Raw genomic sequence first — 18,823 nt, 5'->3', positions numbered from 1 at the left:
TACGCATTCAGACTGTTAAGTACACACACAGTTACACTTCCGGCGCAACTCACTGGGTAGTAAATCGCCCATTGATGGTGATAGTACTGAATTGTGCTCGGTTTGAAAGAAAGAAAGAAAGCTATGCGCCTAGAAGTTTTTCTTTTCAAAGCCTAGACGTCACATTCAACAGAAAAACGGATTTTTTTGCACCCTTGATGTGAGTCCGCTATCGATTTTTTCATAGTGTCTCAATCTGAATGAGTACATGAGGAGAGGAGGTTTGGGGTGCAAAAATGTTTGTGATCCTACTGGAGCCCTGCTTTTACACATCATTATGGGATGGAAGCGTGCGTGCGAAAAGGCGTAGAATATACGTGGGAAATATTTCTGCGAAAAAATTCATCTACGCTGAAAAAAATTAATTGATAAAAAGAATTAGGAAGATATCTTTGATAACTTTGGGGTGAGGCTGGGCTTGCTCACTTGTAGGAGCGCCACTTCATTTAAGGGGCGGATTACTTCATATTCATAATAATGTCGAAGACATTTTCTTTTTCGCTTTCTGACTTTCCGTAGCTCCAATGTATCGTAATTTCGAGCCGATCAATATTGTTTTCAGCCCAGTGTGTTAATTTGAAATGTAGATCAGAGCTCTCACACAGCCGATTCAGAAATAAAAATGTCTTACATTAGGGATGCACATCCTCCGGCCCGCAGAGCCGTTTCATCCGGCTCAAGAAAGTTTTTTAGGTAGGAAAATATCAATATACACAACATAATAAATAACTAGACTGACTATATTTATTTCATAAAAATACGGGGTAAATAAATGTCAAAAATATGTAAAGTTGCGAGTAACAGTCGAAATAATTGCCAAAGACAAGTGAAGCTGCAATTTACAGCCGTAAATGTTTTCAAAAGCTAGTAAATTTGCCTCCTATCGCTAAAATTGAAAAAATGATGGGTACGGCAGGTCAAAATTTAATTGACCAAAAATAACTAACATATATGCTTGACAAATATCTGAGATGAATTTATTTATTTGACTATGATTTATTATGGAGTCTAACTAATTACATTAAAAAAAAATTTATGTCATGGAAGTAAATTTACTCCTTGATTTCAAAAATATTGTGCCTTGTTTAAAATATGGAAAAAAAAAGCGGGACATTTTTCATAAATACCAAGTTGGGACGGTAAGCTATTATTATGGAAATATGCCGTAAACTACGGGTCATGTGGTCGTTAGCGTACGAAAAGTAACGTACCCCACCCCACGCTTGAGCCTAGATAATAGTGTTATTTTGTAGAAAAAAAAAACGTAAACCCCCATCCCCACACAGAAAAAGTTTCCAACCTCACTCCTGAGAAAATACTACGCAAGCCTATGCATATGGCCGCTCGTTATACACACGTTACTGACCCGCAACTGGCAGGAAAACCGCATATTCAGCCCGTGAACTGAAAAAGTTTTTGTGACCCCCTCCCCTCCATCAAATTCAGGACTGGTACCTACAGGTTCGAAACACCTCCGACGCCCCTGGTCAAACCTAACAGTGTGTGTGTGTGTGTCTGCTAGCATTCACTCCGAGTATAAATGACTTCGTTAAACGCGGTGTAACTTCTTGATCGGAGGAGAGAAATCAGCAATTAAGTGAATATGTTGCATATGTGCAGCAATTAAGTGTATGATTACGATTTCTGTACATTTAGATACTGATGCTCGCTATGAGGAGAGATTTCCCATAGCGTGCTGGCTTTCTCCTATTTCAAAATTGAAAAGCACCGAAGATAATTTCAGCTGAATGCCAAACTATTAGTGATAATAATAATCAGTGAAAAATTAGTTCCTATGTGTTTGGGGGGAAAAATTAAAAAAAAAAATTAGTATTGCGTCGGCCGGGAGTCGAACCCGGGTCAACTGCTTGGAAGGTAGCTATGCTAACCGTTATACAACCGACGCTTGTTGCGCAATCCATACGCATGAAATGGCTGCTGCATCTGACACACTAAAGGAACTTGAGAACGGAAACATGATACACAAGATTACAGCACTAGAACTACAGCTCTTCTCAAATTCTGATCGCCATTTACAGCTCTATTTTTTTTAATTTTGTCCACCGTGACATTTCTGCTTAACCAGATAAAAAAAAAAACACTTGCGTCGGCCGGGAGTCGAACCCGGGTCAACTGCTTGGAAGGCAGCTATGCTAACCGTTATACCACCGACGCTTGTTGCGCAATCCATACGCATGAAATGGCTGCTGCATCTGACACACTAAAGGAACTTGAGAACGGAAACATGATACACAAGATTACAGCACTAGAACTACAACTCTCTTCAAATTCTGATCGCCATTTACAGCTCTATTTTTTTAATTTTGTCCACCGTGACATTTCTGCTTAACCAGATAAAAAAAAAAAACACTTGCGTCGGCCGGGAGTCGAACCCGGGTCAACTGCTTGGAAGGCAGCTATGCTAACCGTTATACCACCGACGCTTGTTGCGCAATCCATACGCATGAAATGGCTGCTGCATCTGACACACTAAAGGAACTTGAGAACGGAAACATGATACAAAAGATTACAGCACTAGAACTACAGCTCTTCTCAAATTCTGATCGCCATTTACAGCTCTATTTTTTTTAATTTTGTCCACCGTGACATTTCTGCTTAACCAGATAAAAAAAAAAACACTTGCGTCGGCCGGGAGTCGAACCCGGGTCAACTGCTTGGAAGGCAGCTATGCTAACCGTTATACCACCGACGCTTGTTGCGCAATCCATACGCATGAAATGGCTGCTGCATCTGACACACTAAAGGAACTTGAGAACGGAAACATGATACACAAGATTACAGCACTAGAACTACAACTCTCTTCAAATTCTGATCGCCATTTACAGCTCTATTTTTTTAATTTTGTCCACCGTGACATTTCTGCTTAACCAGATAAAAAAAAAACACTTGCGTCGGCCGGGAGTCGAACCCGGGTCAACTGCTTGGAAGGCAGCTATGCTAACCGTTATACCACCGACGCTTGTTGCGCAATCCATACGCATGAAATGGCTGCTGCATCTGACACACTAAAGGAACTTGAGAACGGAAACATGATACACAAGATTACAGCACTAGAACTACAGCTCTTCTCAAATTCTGATCGCCATTTAGAGCTCTATTTTTTTAATTTTGTCCACCGTGACATTTCTGCTTAACCAGATAAAAAACAAACACTTGCGTCGGCCGGGAGTCGAACCCGGGTCAACTGCTTGGAAGGCAGCTATGCTAACCGTTATACCACCGACGCTTGTTGCGCAATCCATACGCATGAAATGGCTGCTGCATCTGACACACTAAAGGAACTTGAGAACGGAAACATGATACACAAGATTACAGCACTAGAACTACAACTCTCTTCAAATTCTGATCGCCATTTACAGCTCTATTTTTTTAATTTTGTCCACCGTGACATTTCTGCTTAACCAGATAAAAAAAAAACACTTGCGTCGGCCGGGAGTCGAACCCGGGTCAACTGCTTGGAAGGCAGCTATGCTAACCGTTATACCACCGACGCTTGTTGCGCAATCCATACGCATGAAATGGCTGCTGCATCTGACACACTAAAGGAACTTGAGAACGGAAACATGATACACAAGATTACAGCACTAGAACTACAACTCTCTTCAAATTCTGATCGCCATTTACAGCTCTATTTTTTTAATTTTGTCCACCGTGACATTTCTGCTTAACCAGATAAAAAAAAAAACACTTGCGTCGGCCGGGAGTCGAACCCGGGTCAACTGCTTGGAAGGCAGCTATGCTAACCGTTATACCACCGACGCTTGTTGCGCAATCCATACGCATGAAATGGCTGCTGCATCTGACACACTAAAGGAACTTGAGAACGGAAACATGATACAAAAGATTACAGCACTAGAACTACAACTCTCTTCAAATTCTGATCGCCATTTACAGCTCTATTTTTTTAATTTTGTCCACCGTGACATTTCTGCTTAACCAGATAAAAAAAAAACACTTGCGTCGGCCGGGAGTCGAACCCGGGTCAACTGCTTGGAAGGCAGCTATGCTAACCGTTATACCACCGACGCTTGTTGCGCAATCCATACGCATGAAATGGCTGCTGCATCTGACACACTAAAGGAACTTGAGAACGGAAACATGATACACAAGATTACAGCACTAGAACTACAGCTCTTCTCAAATTCTGATCGCCATTTAGAGCTCTATTTTTTTAATTTTGTCCACCGTGACATTTCTGCTTAACCAGATAAAAAACAAACACTTGCGTCGGCCGGGAGTCGAACCCGGGTCAACTGCTTGGAAGGCAGCTATGCTAACCATTATACCACCGACGCTTGTTGCGCAATCCATACGCATGAAATGGCTGCTGCATCTGACACACTAAAGGAACTTGAAAACGGAAACATGATACACAAGATTACAGCACTAGAACTACAGCTCTTCTCAAATTCTGATCGCCATTTACAGCTCTATTTTTTTAATTTTGTCCACCGTGACATTTCTGCTTAACCAGATAAAAAAAAAAAACACTTGCGTCGGCCGGGAGTCGAACCCGGGTCAACTGCTTGGAAGGCAGCTATGCTAACCGTTATACCACCGACGCTTGTTGCGCAATCCATACGCATGAAATGGCTGCTGCATCTGACAAACTAAAGGAACTTGAGAACGGAAACATGATACAAAAGATTACAGCACTAGAACTACAACTCTCTTCAAATTCTGATCGCCATTTACAGCTCTATTTTTTTAATTTTGTCCACCGTGACATTTCTGCTTAACCAGATAAAAAAAAAACAGTTGCGTCGGCCGGGAGTCGAACCCGGGTCAACTGCTTGGAAGGCAGCTATGCTAACCGTTATACCACCGACGCTTGTTGCGCAATCCATACGCATGAAATGGCTGCTGCATCTGACACACTAAAGGAACTTGAGAACGGAAACATGATACACAAGATTACAGCACTAGAACTACAACTCTCTTCAAATTCTGATCGCCATTTACAGCTCTATTTTTTTAATTTTGTCCACCGTGACATTTCTGCTTAACCAGATAAAAAAAAAACAGTTGCGTCGGCCGGGAGTCGAACCCGGGTCAACTGCTTGGAAGGCAGCTATGCTAACCGTTATACCACCGACGCTTGTTGCGCAATCCATACGCATGAAATGGCTGCTGCATCTGACACACTAAAGGAACTTGAGAACGGAAACATGATACAAAAGATTACAGCACTAGAACTACAACTCTCTTCAAATTCTGATCGCCATTTACAGCTCTATTTTTTTAATTTTGTCCACCGTGACATTTCTGCTTAACCAGATAAAAAAAAAACACTTGCGTCGGCCGGGAGTCGAACCCGGGTCAACTGCTTGGAAGGCAGCTATGCTAACCGTTATACCACCGACGCTTGTTGCGCAATCCATACGCATGAAATGGCTGCTGCATCTGACACACTAAAGGAACTTGAGAACGGAAACAAGATACACAAGATTACAGCACTAGAACTACAGCTCTTCTAAAATTCTGATCGCCATTTACAGCTCTATTTTTTTAATTTTGTCCACCGTGACATTTCTGCTTAACCAGATAAAAAAAAAACCACTTGCGTCGGCCGGGAGTCGAACCCGGGTCAACTGCTTGGAAGGCTGCTATGCTAACCGTTATACCACCGACGCTTGTTGCGCAATCCATACGCATGAAACGGCTGCTGCATCTGACACACTAAAGGAACTTGAGAACGGAAACATGATACAAAAGATTACAGCACTAGAACTCCAAATCTCTTCTAATTCTGAACGCCATTTACAGCTCTATTTTTTTAATTTTGTCCACCGTGAAATTTCTGCTTAACCAGATAAAAAACAAACACTTGCGTCGGCCGGGAGTCGAACCCGGGTCAACTGCTTGGAAGGCAGCTATGCTAACCATTATACCACCGACGCTTGTTGCGCAATCCATACGCATGAAATGGCTGCTGCATCTGACACACTAAAGGAACTTGAGAACGGAAACATGATACACAAGATTACAGCACTAGAACTACAGCTCTTCTCAAATTCTGATCGCCATTTACAGCTCTATTTTTTTAATTTTGTCCACCGTGACATTTCTGCTTAACCAGATAAAAAAAAAAACACTTGCGTCGGCCGGGAGTCGAACCCGGGTCAACTGCTTGGAAGGCAGCTATGCTAACCGTTATACCACCGACGCTTGTTGCACAATCCATACGCATGAAATGGCTGCTGCATCTGACACACTAAAGGAACTTGAGAACGGAAACATGATACACAAGATTACAGCACTAGAACTACAGCTCTTCTCAAATTCTGATCGCCATTTAGAGCTCTATTTTTTTAATTTTGTCCACCGTGACATTTCTGCTTAACCAGATAAAAAACAAACACTTGCGTCGGCCGGGAGTCGAACCCGGGTCAACTGCTTGGAAGGCAGCTATGCTAACCGTTATACCACCGACGCTTGTTGCGCAATCCATACGCATGAAATGGCTGCTGCATCTGACACACTAAAGGAACTTGAGAACGGAAACATGATACACAAGATTACAGCACTAGAACTACAGCTCTTCTCAAATTCTGATCGCCATTTAGAGCTCTATTTTTTTAATTTTGTCCACCGTGACATTTCTGCTTAACCAGATAAAAAACAAACATTTGCGTCGGCCGGGAGTCGAACCCGGGTCAACTGCTTGGAAGGCAGCTATGCTAACCGTTATACCACCGACGCTTGTTGCGCAATCCATACGCATGAAATGGCTGCTGCATCTGACACACTAAAGGAACTTGAGAACGGAAACATGATACAAAAGATTACAGCACTAGAACTACAACTCTCTTCAAATTCTGATCGCCATTTACAGCTCTATGTTTTTAATTTTGTCCACCGTGACATTTCTGCTTAACCAGATAAAAAAAAAAACACTTGCGTCGGCCGGGAGTCGAACCCGGGTCAACTGCTTGAAAGGCAGCTATGCTAACCGTTATACCACCGACGCTTGTTGCGCAATCCATACGCATGAAATGGCTGCTGCATCTGACACACTAAAGGAACTTGAGAACGGAAACATGATACACAAGATTACAGCACTAGAACTACAGCTCTTCTCAAATTCTGATCGCCATTTAGAGCTCTATTTTTTTAATTTTGTCCACCGTGACATTTCTGCTTAACCAGATAAAAAACAAACACTTGCGTCGGCCGGGAGTCAAACCCGGGTCAACTGCTTGGAAGGCAGCTATGCTAACCGTTATACCACCGACGCTTGTTGCGCAATCCATACGCATGAAATGGCTGCTGCATCTGACACACTAAAGGAACTTGAGAACGGAAACATGATACACAAGATTACAGCACTAGAACTACAGCTCTTCTCAAATTCTGATCGCCATTTAGAGCTCTATTTTTTTAATTTTGTCCACCGTGACATTTCTGCTTAACCAGATAAAAAAAAAAAACACTTGCGTCGGCCGGGAGTCGAACCCGGGTCAACTGCTTGGAAGGCAGCTATGCTAACCGTTATACCACCGACGCTTGTTGCGCAATCCATACGCATGAAATGGCTGCTGCATCTGACACACTAAAGGAACTTGAGAACGGAAACATGATACAAAAGATTACAGCACTAGAACTACAACTCTCTTCAAATTCTGATCGCCATTTACAGCTCTATTTTTTTAATTTTGTCCACCGTGACATTTCTGCTTAACCAGATAAAAAAAAAAACACTTGCGTCGGCCGGGAGTCGAACCCGGGTCAACTGCTTGGAAGGCAGCTATGCTAACCGTTATACCACCGACGCTTGTTGCGCAATCCATACGCATGAAATGGCTGCTGCATCTGACACACTAAAGGAACTTGAGAACGGAAACATGATACACAAGATTACAGCACTAGAACTACAGCTCTTCTCAAATTCTGATCGCCATTTACAGCTCTATTTTTTTAATTTTGTCCACCGTGACATTTCTGCTTAACCAGATAAAAAAAAAAAAACACTTGCGTCGGCCGGGAGTCGAACCCGGGTCAACTGCTTGGAAGGCAGCTATGCTAACCGTTATACCGCCGACGCTTGTTGCGCAATCCATACGCATGAAATGGCTGCTGCATCTGACACACTAAAGGAACTTGAGAACGGAAACATGATACAAAAGATTACAGCACTAGAACTACAACTCTCTTCAAATTCTGATCGCCATTTACAGCTCTATTTTTTTAATTTTGTCCACCGTGACATTTCTGCTTAACCAGATAAAAAAAAAACAGTTGCGTCGGCCGGGAGTCGAACCCGGGTCAACTGCTTGGAAGGCAGCTATGCTAACCGTTATACCACCGACGCTTGTTGCGCAATCCATACGCATGAAATGGCTGCTGCATCTGACACACTAAAGGAACTTGAGAACGGAAACATGATACAAAAGATTACAGCACTAGAACTACAACTCTCTTCAAATTCTGATCGCCATTTACAGCTCTATGTTTTTAATTTTGTCCACCGTGACATTTCTGCTTAACCAGATAAAAAAAAAAACACTTGCGTCGGCCGGGAGTCGAACCCGGGTCAACTGCTTGAAAGGCAGCTATGCTAACCGTTATACCACCGACGCTTGTTGCGCAATCCATACGCATGAAATGGCTGCTGCATCTGACACACTAAAGGAACTTGAGAACGGAAACATGATACACAAGATTACAGCACTAGAACTACAACTCTCTTCAAATTCTGATCGCCATTTACAGCTCTATTTTTTTAATTTTGTCCACCGTGACATTTCTGCTTAACCAGATAAAAAACAAACATTTGCGTCGGCCGGGAGTCGAACCCGGGTCAACTGCTTGGAAGGCAGCTATGCTAACCGTTATACCACCGACGCTTGTTGCGCAATCCATACGCATGAAATGGCTGCTGCATCTGACACACTAAAGGAACTTGAGAACGGAAACATGATACACAAGATTACAGCACTAGAACTACAACTCTCTTCAAATTCTGATCGCCATTTACAGCTCTATTTTTTTAATTTTGTCCACCGTGACATTTCTGCTTAACCAGATAAAAAAAAAAAACACTTGCGTCGGCCGGGAGTCGAACCCGGGTCAACTGCTTGGAAGGCAGCTATGCTAACCGTTATACCGCCGACGCTTGCTGCGCAATCCATACGCATGAAACGGCTGCTGCATCTGACACACTAAAGGAACTTGAGAACGGAAACATGATACAAAAGATTACAGCACTAGAACTACAACCCTCTTCAAATTCTGATCGCCATTTACAGCTGTATGTTTTTAATTTTGTCCACCGTGACATTTCTGCTTAACCAGATAAAAAAAAAAACACTTGCGTCGGCCGGGAGTCGAACCCGGGTCAACTGCTTGGAAGGCAGCTATGCTAACCGTTATACCACCGACGCTTGTTGCGCAATCCATACGCATGAAATGGCTGCTGCATCTGACACACTAAAGGAACTTGAGAACGGAAACATGATACACAAGATTACAGCACTAGAACTACAGCTCTTCTCAAATTCTGATCGCCATTTACAGCTCTATTTTTTTAATTTTGTCCACCGTGACATTTCTGCTTAACCAGATAAAAAAAAAAAAACACTTGCGTCGGCCGGGAGTCGAACCCGGGTCAACTGCTTGGAAGGCAGCTATGCTAACCGTTATACCGCCGACGCTTGCTGCGCAATCCATACGCATGAAACGGCTGCTGCATCTGACACACTAAAGGAACTTGAGAACGGAAACATGATACAAAAGATTACAGCACTAGAACTACAACCCTCTTCAAATTCTGATCGCCATTTACAGCTGTATGTTTTTAATTTTGTCCACCGTGACATTTCTGCTTAACCAGATAAAAAAAAAAACACTTGCGTCGGCCGGGAGTCGAACCCGGGTCAACTGCTTGGAAGGCAGCTATGCTAACCGTTATACCACCGACGCTTGTTGCGCAATCCATACGCATGAAATGGCTGCTGCATCTGACACACTAAAGGAACTTGAGAACGGAAACATGATACACAAGATTACAGCACTAGAACTACAGCTCTTCTCAAATTCTGATCGCCATTTAGAGCTCTATTTTTTTAATTTTGTCCACCGTGACATTTCTGCTTAACCAGATAAAAAAAAAAACAGTTGCGTCGGCCGGGGGTCGAACCCAGGTCAACTGCTTGGAAGGCAGCTATGCTAACCGTTATACCACCGACGCTTGTTGCGCAATCCATACGCATGAAATGGCTGCTGCATCTGACACACTAAAGGAACTTGAGAACGGAAACATGATACACAAGATTACAGCACTAGAACTACAACTCTTTTCAAATTCTGATCGCCATTTACAGCTCTTTTTTTAATTTTGTCCACCGTGACATTTCTGCTTAACCAGATAAAAAAAAAAAAACAGTTGCGTCGGCCGGGAGTCGAACCCGGGTCAACTGCTTGGAAGGCAGCTATGCTAACCGTTATACCACCGACGCTTGTTGCGCAATCCATATGCTTAAAATGGCTGCTGCATCTGACACACTTGAACTTAAGAGGAAAACATGATATACAGGAAGATTATATCACTAGAACTACAGCTTTTCAAACTCTGATCGCCATTTACAGCTCTATTTTTGAAATTTTCCCCTTCGTGACATTTCTTAATTTGTCAAAAGAAATCTTGAGAGAATTCCCCCCATACCCCTCTCGTTGATTTTCACAAAAACTTCTTCTATCTAGAACTACAGAGCGCTCGTTTTGGCCGTAGTTTAAAATTTCGTTGCTTAATCAGATTTGAATATACTATGATACTCTGTGAATGAGAGAGAAATTAAAAATTATTTATTTCCTCTTCTAAAACTAGGGTATATATATATATATATATATATGCAGTCATCGTTCATGTTTCGTTACATTTCAGGCGTAAGCAAACATACTGGGTGTTTCAAAAGATGGTGGGCGATTTTCTAAAAGGTGGTAGAATGCAATTGAATAACGTTTTTTTTTTTTGTCTTATAAATACTCGGCGGAAAATAAAACAAGAGGATGCCAGAGTGCCCTTGAGGCAGTTCCGTCTTAACGCATGGGCCCACCTGAGCACGGCCCGAGGACCTCAAGGGAAGAGGGGCCTCACAAAAATGAGATGCGTTTGAAATTTTCTAGGATTTACCGGGTAGGGCCTCCAAAAAACCACTTGGTCCGGGGACCCATGATACTCCTAAGACGGCCCTGCCTTGAGGGTAAAGCCAAGTACGTGTGAATCACCTTTTATTTTCTACCATGCATTTTGCGACCGCAGGCCCAGTCCTGCGTGTCAAAAGTCAGACTTAGATCCCTTATTTTATTGGACAGAATCATCATTTTCCATATTATTTGGACTCATTATACAATTGTGTGAAAAGTGACAAAATGGTTTGCCTGTTGCAACCACTTGGAAACAAAAGCAACAAAGTTGCAACAAAAACATTTCATGTTCTTTCTGCAAGTAAATTGAGTTTCTGCCTTCAACATAAAAAATTAGTGGATGGGGCGTCGGTGGCGGAAACCTAAGAATTCAGAACACTTGAGTGCCCAAAAAATTTCTATGAAGCCCTCAATAATTCTTGAACATACAAAAAAATGCACGTACAGTTCCCCGCGTGCTTTATTGAATCCCTTATATGCCAGATGTACGGCATCTCTAGTAACCAATGTAACCCTTTATTGTTTTTTCTAATCGGAGCTCCTGAGTAGGAGGAGTTGATGTCACTCGGTTGTCGTGGAGCAACTTGCATTCCGAAATTTTGAAATCAATGAATAATACCCAATATAATTTTGAAAAATATAAGCATAATCATTTTTTTCACGGGTTCGGGACCCCCATATCTCCCTAATATTCTTATTCGACAATATCTCAAGACAGAGACAGAATAGACTGAGCATGGCCATGCTCTGGCACTTACACGATTTTAGCTCATTGCTCCAGAGGGCGTGATCGTGCCTTAGAAAATTCTGAAATACAATGGGAAAAAATATGGGGGTTCCTACCATGGGATATAAATGACCCTTTGTCATGTATGCGCATTCATATACAAATTCAAAAGCCATGTGCAAGGTCAGGCATAACGAAAATAATCAGGTTAATATTTCAAAACAGGCTACCCTAGCAGTGCCGTCTTAACGCATGGGCCCACCCGGGCACGGCCCGGGTGCCTCAGGAGAAGAGGGGCCTCACAAAAATGAGATTCTGTTGAAATTTTCTAGAATTTACGAGGTAGGGCCTCAGGAAAACCAGTTGGCCCGGGGCCCATGATGCTCTTGAGAAGGCCCTGTACCCTAGTACTTTCGGGACTTGCTTTAATCCAAAAATAAATCCCCCACAATTACATCTGTAATCATGGAGTTTTACGATAGGGGTAATTTCTACCGCTCTGCTAGTTCTAGTTCTGATACGTTTTAAAAACCTTTTTGGTAAACCATCATTGACAAGAATGACACGCAAACAAAGCATCGCTGGCCGGTTTCATAGGCATGAAATCATCGTTGAATAAAATAATTATACGTACAAAAAAAATTAATCATTTGTTCCTGATAATAATATGAGGAAAGAATATTTTGGCAGCTGATGCGCAAAAATTTTTTCACTCATATGACATTGAACAATTTAAGCATTTTTAGCATCAACTGTATGTATCCAGCAGCATTATTTATTGCATATTATTATTAAACAATAATGTGTAAAAAATGAGAAATTTTTTACTAGATAGAACCAATAAGAGATTTTTTTTTCTTTCGAATGATATACTGTATTACAACCAAACATCGTTAGCTGAAATTATACAGACAAGGAATCCGATCCGAATCGAAGGATTCGCAAATCAAAACATTGTTAACAACAATGCGCGAAACAAGCATTTTTGTCTACGATAATATGCAACATTTTTTTTTCCAAAATTTATCGGTTTGACAACAGTAATAATATAATTGTTAGCTAGGATTATGTACAATACTTATCTGACTGAAATAATGATAAAATCAAGACCATTTCTGGCGAAAATAATTTCCAAAAAAACACATTGAAAATAATACGGAAAAAACTCATTATTCAAGTCGAATGATCTCAAAACGAACATTATGTTGGCCACAATTATTCGCAAATAAGTAAACATGAAAGATATGCAAGTGAAGCATGATTAGAACGACACGCAAAAAATCATCTCTATACAAAGTTAAAATGTTCAGAACCGTACGTATACGGGGAAAAACATTGTTAACTAGAATGATTTTTAAAAGCAATTCTCTTATTGGCCACAATAAATATCAGAAATGCAATATGGCATTTGGAACAGATAGACACAAAAAGAGCAAATTAAAGTGTTCTCAGTAAGAATGGATTCGATAATAGTAAAAGAACTATTAAACAACCAATTTTAAATTACTAAGAAAACAACCAAGTAATAATTGACAATATTCAAACATTTAAAATGAAAAACAAAGCAAAAAGAGAACTGATCTTGTTTATCATACAGACACGTAGAATATAAATAGCCATTGTGAAAAACGAAAACAGCTTTCACTGGGAAACAACTGTCTATCAACAACACTAGACGATATTAATGGCAATCACGCCAAGGTCATTCATTCCAAACACACAGGGTATCATTCATTCAATTGTGCCTCACCTTCACCTGCATAACAGCTTAGTTGCCCGGATCGACCTCCAAATACTAATATTATTCTGGTCCATTCCTTGCCATTGGATCCGTAGCAAAAAAAATATATATATGTATTAAGAAACAACTTTGGAAAAGAAGGGTTAAAGAGAAAAGCAAGTTTTGGCATGAAGATGTCCTTGAGATTATGACGTGTCTTGTACTCTGAGATTGGCTAAGGATCAGAATTCATCTTAGGGGCTATCGTATTGCTACTTGAGCTGAGTGGATGCTAATCCAATTCTTGTTTGTGTTTGATCAACATTGAAATGGATGGTTAGGTGTCTTGGTGTCTTCTTCCGGGTGGAATTCTTTCAGTACAAATTCATTTGTCGATAAGGACATACGTAGAGAATATCACCTCAATCGTGGAATGTTCCAGAACCTGAACTTGAAGACTGTAGGTGCCATAATATGTGACGGTTTAATGAAGTTCCTCTGGATCGACGATATTTCGTCTCCGTCAGCCGATTTTGTCTTGAAGCATGTGTCTGAATGCTGGACGTAGTCGATTTTTGAAGTGTATGGACTAAACCGATACCAATTCGCATAATAAGACATGGATACCATCTTACAGCCGATCAAAGACTTATCCGAGCAATCTCCTAGGGCTCTCGTTCTAGGTACAACGGCGATAGTTTTGCTAATCTCGTTCATTTTCAGTAGAATATTCAAGCGTAAAGGTCCTCCGCGTAAAAGGATACCTGGACCTAAAGTCAATGCTGTGATCACGACTTTGATACCTCTCATCAACATAATCAGGAACAAATCCAATGCAAGCAGAGGATTACGTAAGTTTATTTATTTATTTTTTTCACTAGTTATGCAAAATTTTGCAATAAATTGAAATCACTGAGCCCTATGTGGAATGCCATTTATCATCCTAGAAAGTAGGCTTTCTACTGATTTTCAGCAGTTGCAAAGAAATAGCAAAATGTGCTCCATTGAGAAATCAGCTTTGCAAAATATCTGGACTTGTCTTTGCTAAAAGAAAAGGCTTTTAAGAAAGTAAGATATCTCGTCAATGCCGGTGGGAGGGTTAACGAAAAATTATAATTTGCATTCTGTATCGAATGCTTTGAGTATTGTCGCAAAGGCAATGTTAGTCGTATAATTTCTGTTGTTATCAAGACTGCCCGATATTTTTTTACATTAATGTTTCCTCAACCTAGGACCACGTTGACCCTTTGTGGTTCTAGTGCATTTTAGGCATGCATGAGTGGAAACCAAATGGAAGGAGGTGGCTAAAGCAGGCACAAGAGCTGTGAAAAAAAAAAATTCAAGTGCTGAGAAATATACGTATATATTAGGATGATGTCACTCCCCGCTACCCATATGAAAATTTTAACAGCTAGCTGATGCAAAGATATATTTAGGAAACAGATAAAATTCAACTGACCTTATGGGGAATCGAGCTCACCTCCTTTCACTTGCCGGATGAATGCCCTAGACCAGTGGTTCTCAACCGGGGGCCATATGACCCCCCCCCCTAGTGGTACTGGGATACTTCAAGTTGGCCACGGAAGAAACTGGAGAAAGGGGCCATGACAGGTGGTTTGGAGGGCTGCAGAGAGTTGAGAAGAAAAATTAAGGGGTAAAGAAATAAAGCTTTTATATTAGAGACTATACACTTACAGAATCCAACAAAACCACCCATAATACACAGTGTCGTCTTAGGGCATGGACCCACCCAGGCCTCGCCGCCTACATTTTACAGCAGGTTCCCTAGGATGGGGGTTTTTGCAGGTCCCCAGCTGGATTTTTCACAGAACACCCTCCCCCATATAAAATTTATAGAGTGAAAAAACAAAAAATTATGAAAGCCATATCAGTCCCCGGACTGCAGCTCTGTCAGTCCCACTCTTGTGGTCATGCCCGGGGGGTCTCATGTCCATAAGTGACCCCACCCCTCATGATATGTTATATAGTATAATAAGTTTTGTTTGTGAAAATAAGTAGGAAATATGTAGGCTGCTTATTTCCGGCTATGTATGGGACTACCATAGCATCACTTTGCCTAGGGGCCCATGATGTTGAGACGGTCCTAAATAGAACTCAGATTAGAGGGGAGCTCAATACATTCTAGGCCAGTGGTCTGGAAACAAATCTTATTTGCAAAATTTTCGTTCGATATAAATTCACTTAAAAAATCAATTCAATACGTATAAGGGGCCTTGCTTCTAGATGAAGGAAGAAGATTCTGGGCAAAACAGGGGGCACGAGAAAAAAAAGTATGCTTCAAAGGGGACCATGCGCAAAACAAGGTTAAGAAACGCTGCCCTAGACCACTAGACTACAGAGGCAACGAATGTGACAATGTTTCCTTGGAGCTCGTGTGCACTGAACGGGATCGTACATGGACGGTCGGTCCAATCTAACTCAGACTAAAGCTCACAATTTCTGACCATGCCACCTGTCTAGTGGTCACTGTAGTCTAGTGGCCTAAGGCGTTCACCCGGAAAGTGAAAGGACGTGGGTTCGATTTCCCGCAAGGGCAGTTGAATTTTCTCTTTCCTAAATATATCTTCACATCAGTCAGCTGTTATAAAAACATTCATTCATATATAAATATATATAGCTCTTAAGTGAATTATAGCGAGAAAGACATTGCGACTACTTCCGTAATCCAGCATAAACAACCATAAAAAAACCAGGCCCATCTCAATGCATAGGATACTGCCTGTGGGCCTCATGTCCATAGAGGGGCCTACATAATGAGTTTTGGTACCATACTTGTCGAGAAGTATGTTGTTTACTTTCAGCTAAGTACACAGCCAAGAGCATCACTCTGCCCGGAGGCCTATGATTTTTAGACGTCCCTGCTTAGAACCTGCCCCCCGCCCCCAAAGGGAAGTGCACTGAACTCTAGCCCAGGGGTCCGAAGATCAATCTTTTTCAAAAAACAATTTCTCACAATCAATTTTCTCATAAAGTGACTTTATGAGAAAATTAATTGTGGAAGAAACAAAGAAGGCCATAGGTGATGAAGTTATATATTTTAGTGACGTCCGTTCACGTTTTTCTATGCAAATTTTTTTCCCATAGTTGGTGAATTCTATTTAGGTTGATTATATTAATCATGATTTAATTAGATGATAAAATATATAATCATTTGTTTCATTTGTTACATTCAGTGATGTTTCAAGTGGTTTGTGGATATTCCTACGTATTCCGAAAGGAAGGGATGTGGCTATTTTGGGGAGGAATCAAGCCAATACTCATGGTGTTCAGACCTGAAACTGTTGAGGTAAGGATAAGTCTTTAAGAATTCAGGATACATAAAATTCATTTTTTATTATGTGTTTTTCCAGCCATTCCGAACCAGCTCTAAACTGTAGATCTCGAAGTTGTCTGATTCATAGATGATCAAGTGAGGTGTGTCCAGGGCAATTATGGATCCCTATCCCCCAATTCTAAGCAACATACATTCGCTGACTGCCAGGGCCCTCAGTCAAAGTAAGGCCTTGATCAAAGAGTTAATTTTACCTCACTTCATGAGGCAGTGCCGTAACTAGCCATTCCTGTGTATTCCTGTGCCCTGTGCAAGAATTTGCATTTAGGCACCCCCTTCCGACCCATTCTTCGGCCCAGAATGGCCCATTTAGACCCATTCTGGGCCCCCCCCCTCCAAATGGGCCCTGTACGGGTGCACCTGTTGCGCCTGCCTAGTTACGGCACTGTTATGAGGTCTCTGTTTTTATACCGGGATTTCGTCGCAAATATTGTTTTAACTTACATCAAAGTTCTGAAATGGGCTGGGGTTAATTTCAGCATTAATGAGCAATCTGAGAGCTCTATATTCAAACGGTGCATGTTCACTAGCTAACCAAAAATACAGTACTTGACCCCAGCCGTTGAGGTAGGTCCTCTCCACCCGAGACCGCCTCAATTTAAAATCGGGCAATGAATCCCGGCGTAATAAATAGTCGAAAGTCAGTTCAATGCCGTGATAACGGAATATGAACATCGTGTGAGAGAAATTGGAAGTGTCATAAGTAAATCGATTTTTAATTAAATAAATAGAGTTCAGGGCTTCGAAATTGCCAAATGTGGTTTTGCACTCCTATAAAAAACTGCTCAAAATAATAAATGTGTTCTAACTCTACTGGAACGATATGAAATTATACGTGTGGAGGCTACTCTTTTACCGCATACAAACTCTGGTCATATATCGGCAGTCACCCAGGTGTCGGTAGGTAACGGACTTGTTTTAATGTTCTTGCCCGGATTCGTGGGCCTTACTGTAAACTCCATTGCGGAAGACGAACATCTAACCACTGCGTCCCTGAGGAGCAACGGAGACTAATGGAAATATCGAAATAAAAAAAATCGAAATTCGTCGATACGGTGCTATAATAATAAAAGCCAGTAATAATCTAGGATTACCAGATTCACGCGCGAAAACTGAGAAAGGAGGACGCCTGCTCGCGCACCCTTGGAAACGTCACTTTTTATAATTTTTACAACAGATGGCGTCACTATACTGGCAAAAAAACCGGTCAAGAAATGTATTTTGCGGGTTTTTTTTCTTCTTGCCTATAAAAAAAGGGGGAATAATTCCGGAAACCTGAAAAGGAGGACGAAAAAGTGAATTTTCCTAAACGTAGGATGACGCTTGAATTGACACAAAAAAAGGAGGACGTCTGTTAACCATAGACAGACTACTGTCATACTATAGACAGAAAAAATAATCACGGAAAATACAAAATTACAAATAATTGCGCTGAAACGTGCTCCTCTTATTCGTGACAAAGAAGTTCATATTCAATGCGCACTCACGGTTCTTAAGGACCGGGAATTGCATTCTATTCGCAACATTCTCTACAACAGGGGTCTTCAAACTTTCACACACGGCAGGCCAAATTGAAACTTTTCACACTGCCGCGAGCTACCAACTGATGCAATGTAGCGAAATTTTAATAGAAGGTTTCAATGGAGCCCGAGCTGAATAGGAACAAAAATAATTGATAACTTTTTATTTACTGAAATTACTTCTTTTATTAATTAATTATCAATTTCCATTGGTTCGGAAAAAAATATATTTTTCTTGTCAATACAGTGAATCCCGCTTAAAACGTTTTTCAAAAATCCGTCACGATAAAACGTTGCAT

At 41.2% G+C, this 18,823-nt stretch overlaps 1 protein-coding gene and 32 non-coding genes across 33 annotated transcripts in view; 1 reads left to right on the top strand and 32 right to left on the bottom strand.

The window, feature by feature from the left end:
• Positions 1-2,142: 2,142 nt before the first annotated feature.
• TRNAG-UCC (transfer RNA glycine (anticodon UCC)) lies at positions 2,143-2,214 on the bottom strand. Its single transcript has one exon. It is a non-coding gene; the product is annotated as a tRNA-Gly (tRNA).
• Positions 2,215-2,411: 197 nt separating this feature from the next.
• On the bottom strand, positions 2,412-2,483 carry TRNAG-UCC (transfer RNA glycine (anticodon UCC)). Its single transcript has one exon. It is a non-coding gene; the product is annotated as a tRNA-Gly (tRNA).
• Positions 2,484-2,680: 197 nt separating this feature from the next.
• TRNAG-UCC (transfer RNA glycine (anticodon UCC)) lies at positions 2,681-2,752 on the bottom strand. The gene has a single exon. It is a non-coding gene; the product is annotated as a tRNA-Gly (tRNA).
• Positions 2,753-2,947: 195 nt separating this feature from the next.
• TRNAG-UCC (transfer RNA glycine (anticodon UCC)) lies at positions 2,948-3,019 on the bottom strand. The gene has a single exon. It is a non-coding gene; the product is annotated as a tRNA-Gly (tRNA).
• A 195-nt stretch (positions 3,020-3,214) lies between these two features.
• TRNAG-UCC (transfer RNA glycine (anticodon UCC)) lies at positions 3,215-3,286 on the bottom strand. The gene has a single exon. It is a non-coding gene; the product is annotated as a tRNA-Gly (tRNA).
• A 195-nt stretch (positions 3,287-3,481) lies between these two features.
• TRNAG-UCC (transfer RNA glycine (anticodon UCC)) lies at positions 3,482-3,553 on the bottom strand. Its single transcript has one exon. It is a non-coding gene; the product is annotated as a tRNA-Gly (tRNA).
• A 196-nt stretch (positions 3,554-3,749) lies between these two features.
• On the bottom strand, positions 3,750-3,821 carry TRNAG-UCC (transfer RNA glycine (anticodon UCC)). The gene has a single exon. It is a non-coding gene; the product is annotated as a tRNA-Gly (tRNA).
• Positions 3,822-4,016: 195 nt separating this feature from the next.
• On the bottom strand, positions 4,017-4,088 carry TRNAG-UCC (transfer RNA glycine (anticodon UCC)). Its single transcript has one exon. It is a non-coding gene; the product is annotated as a tRNA-Gly (tRNA).
• A 195-nt stretch (positions 4,089-4,283) lies between these two features.
• On the bottom strand, positions 4,284-4,355 carry TRNAG-UCC (transfer RNA glycine (anticodon UCC)). The gene has a single exon. It is a non-coding gene; the product is annotated as a tRNA-Gly (tRNA).
• A 197-nt stretch (positions 4,356-4,552) lies between these two features.
• TRNAG-UCC (transfer RNA glycine (anticodon UCC)) lies at positions 4,553-4,624 on the bottom strand. Its single transcript has one exon. It is a non-coding gene; the product is annotated as a tRNA-Gly (tRNA).
• Positions 4,625-4,819: 195 nt separating this feature from the next.
• On the bottom strand, positions 4,820-4,891 carry TRNAG-UCC (transfer RNA glycine (anticodon UCC)). Its single transcript has one exon. It is a non-coding gene; the product is annotated as a tRNA-Gly (tRNA).
• Positions 4,892-5,086: 195 nt separating this feature from the next.
• Positions 5,087-5,158, bottom strand: TRNAG-UCC (transfer RNA glycine (anticodon UCC)). The gene has a single exon. It is a non-coding gene; the product is annotated as a tRNA-Gly (tRNA).
• A 195-nt stretch (positions 5,159-5,353) lies between these two features.
• On the bottom strand, positions 5,354-5,425 carry TRNAG-UCC (transfer RNA glycine (anticodon UCC)). Its single transcript has one exon. It is a non-coding gene; the product is annotated as a tRNA-Gly (tRNA).
• A 196-nt stretch (positions 5,426-5,621) lies between these two features.
• On the bottom strand, positions 5,622-5,693 carry TRNAG-UCC (transfer RNA glycine (anticodon UCC)). Its single transcript has one exon. It is a non-coding gene; the product is annotated as a tRNA-Gly (tRNA).
• Positions 5,694-5,888: 195 nt separating this feature from the next.
• On the bottom strand, positions 5,889-5,960 carry TRNAG-UCC (transfer RNA glycine (anticodon UCC)). The gene has a single exon. It is a non-coding gene; the product is annotated as a tRNA-Gly (tRNA).
• A 196-nt stretch (positions 5,961-6,156) lies between these two features.
• TRNAG-UCC (transfer RNA glycine (anticodon UCC)) lies at positions 6,157-6,228 on the bottom strand. The gene has a single exon. It is a non-coding gene; the product is annotated as a tRNA-Gly (tRNA).
• A 195-nt stretch (positions 6,229-6,423) lies between these two features.
• Positions 6,424-6,495, bottom strand: TRNAG-UCC (transfer RNA glycine (anticodon UCC)). Its single transcript has one exon. It is a non-coding gene; the product is annotated as a tRNA-Gly (tRNA).
• Positions 6,496-6,690: 195 nt separating this feature from the next.
• TRNAG-UCC (transfer RNA glycine (anticodon UCC)) lies at positions 6,691-6,762 on the bottom strand. The gene has a single exon. It is a non-coding gene; the product is annotated as a tRNA-Gly (tRNA).
• Positions 6,763-6,958: 196 nt separating this feature from the next.
• On the bottom strand, positions 6,959-7,030 carry TRNAE-UUC (transfer RNA glutamic acid (anticodon UUC)). The gene has a single exon. It is a non-coding gene; the product is annotated as a tRNA-Glu (tRNA).
• A 195-nt stretch (positions 7,031-7,225) lies between these two features.
• On the bottom strand, positions 7,226-7,297 carry TRNAG-UCC (transfer RNA glycine (anticodon UCC)). Its single transcript has one exon. It is a non-coding gene; the product is annotated as a tRNA-Gly (tRNA).
• Positions 7,298-7,494: 197 nt separating this feature from the next.
• TRNAG-UCC (transfer RNA glycine (anticodon UCC)) lies at positions 7,495-7,566 on the bottom strand. Its single transcript has one exon. It is a non-coding gene; the product is annotated as a tRNA-Gly (tRNA).
• A 196-nt stretch (positions 7,567-7,762) lies between these two features.
• On the bottom strand, positions 7,763-7,834 carry TRNAG-UCC (transfer RNA glycine (anticodon UCC)). The gene has a single exon. It is a non-coding gene; the product is annotated as a tRNA-Gly (tRNA).
• Positions 7,835-8,032: 198 nt separating this feature from the next.
• Positions 8,033-8,104, bottom strand: TRNAG-UCC (transfer RNA glycine (anticodon UCC)). The gene has a single exon. It is a non-coding gene; the product is annotated as a tRNA-Gly (tRNA).
• Positions 8,105-8,299: 195 nt separating this feature from the next.
• TRNAG-UCC (transfer RNA glycine (anticodon UCC)) lies at positions 8,300-8,371 on the bottom strand. Its single transcript has one exon. It is a non-coding gene; the product is annotated as a tRNA-Gly (tRNA).
• A 196-nt stretch (positions 8,372-8,567) lies between these two features.
• Positions 8,568-8,639, bottom strand: TRNAE-UUC (transfer RNA glutamic acid (anticodon UUC)). Its single transcript has one exon. It is a non-coding gene; the product is annotated as a tRNA-Glu (tRNA).
• Positions 8,640-8,834: 195 nt separating this feature from the next.
• Positions 8,835-8,906, bottom strand: TRNAG-UCC (transfer RNA glycine (anticodon UCC)). The gene has a single exon. It is a non-coding gene; the product is annotated as a tRNA-Gly (tRNA).
• A 197-nt stretch (positions 8,907-9,103) lies between these two features.
• On the bottom strand, positions 9,104-9,175 carry TRNAG-UCC (transfer RNA glycine (anticodon UCC)). Its single transcript has one exon. It is a non-coding gene; the product is annotated as a tRNA-Gly (tRNA).
• A 196-nt stretch (positions 9,176-9,371) lies between these two features.
• TRNAG-UCC (transfer RNA glycine (anticodon UCC)) lies at positions 9,372-9,443 on the bottom strand. The gene has a single exon. It is a non-coding gene; the product is annotated as a tRNA-Gly (tRNA).
• A 198-nt stretch (positions 9,444-9,641) lies between these two features.
• Positions 9,642-9,713, bottom strand: TRNAG-UCC (transfer RNA glycine (anticodon UCC)). The gene has a single exon. It is a non-coding gene; the product is annotated as a tRNA-Gly (tRNA).
• Positions 9,714-9,909: 196 nt separating this feature from the next.
• TRNAG-UCC (transfer RNA glycine (anticodon UCC)) lies at positions 9,910-9,981 on the bottom strand. The gene has a single exon. It is a non-coding gene; the product is annotated as a tRNA-Gly (tRNA).
• Positions 9,982-10,177: 196 nt separating this feature from the next.
• On the bottom strand, positions 10,178-10,249 carry TRNAG-UCC (transfer RNA glycine (anticodon UCC)). Its single transcript has one exon. It is a non-coding gene; the product is annotated as a tRNA-Gly (tRNA).
• Positions 10,250-10,445: 196 nt separating this feature from the next.
• On the bottom strand, positions 10,446-10,517 carry TRNAG-UCC (transfer RNA glycine (anticodon UCC)). Its single transcript has one exon. It is a non-coding gene; the product is annotated as a tRNA-Gly (tRNA).
• A 3,379-nt stretch (positions 10,518-13,896) lies between these two features.
• Positions 13,897-18,823, top strand: part of LOC149088547 (cytochrome P450 4c3-like) — a 39,153-nt gene continuing 34,226 nt past the window's right edge. Inside the window, exons 1-2 of the mRNA XM_089248068.1 lie at positions 13,897-14,503; positions 16,847-16,959. Of these exons, the coding sequence (XP_089104194.1) occupies positions 14,272-14,503; positions 16,847-16,959 (345 nt within the window). The 5' untranslated portion in view covers positions 13,897-14,271. The remainder of the gene's footprint in view (positions 14,504-16,846; positions 16,960-18,823) is intronic.

Source organism: Pholcus phalangioides, unplaced genomic scaffold, assembly GCF_987345545.1.
Source record: "Pholcus phalangioides strain wild (caught in Gottingen) unplaced genomic scaffold, Ppha-v1.0 ptg000003l_1, whole genome shotgun sequence".
In the NCBI taxonomy this organism is placed as follows: domain Eukaryota; kingdom Metazoa; phylum Arthropoda; class Arachnida; order Araneae; family Pholcidae; genus Pholcus; species Pholcus phalangioides.
This window is presented reverse-complemented; position numbering and strand designations above follow the sequence as displayed.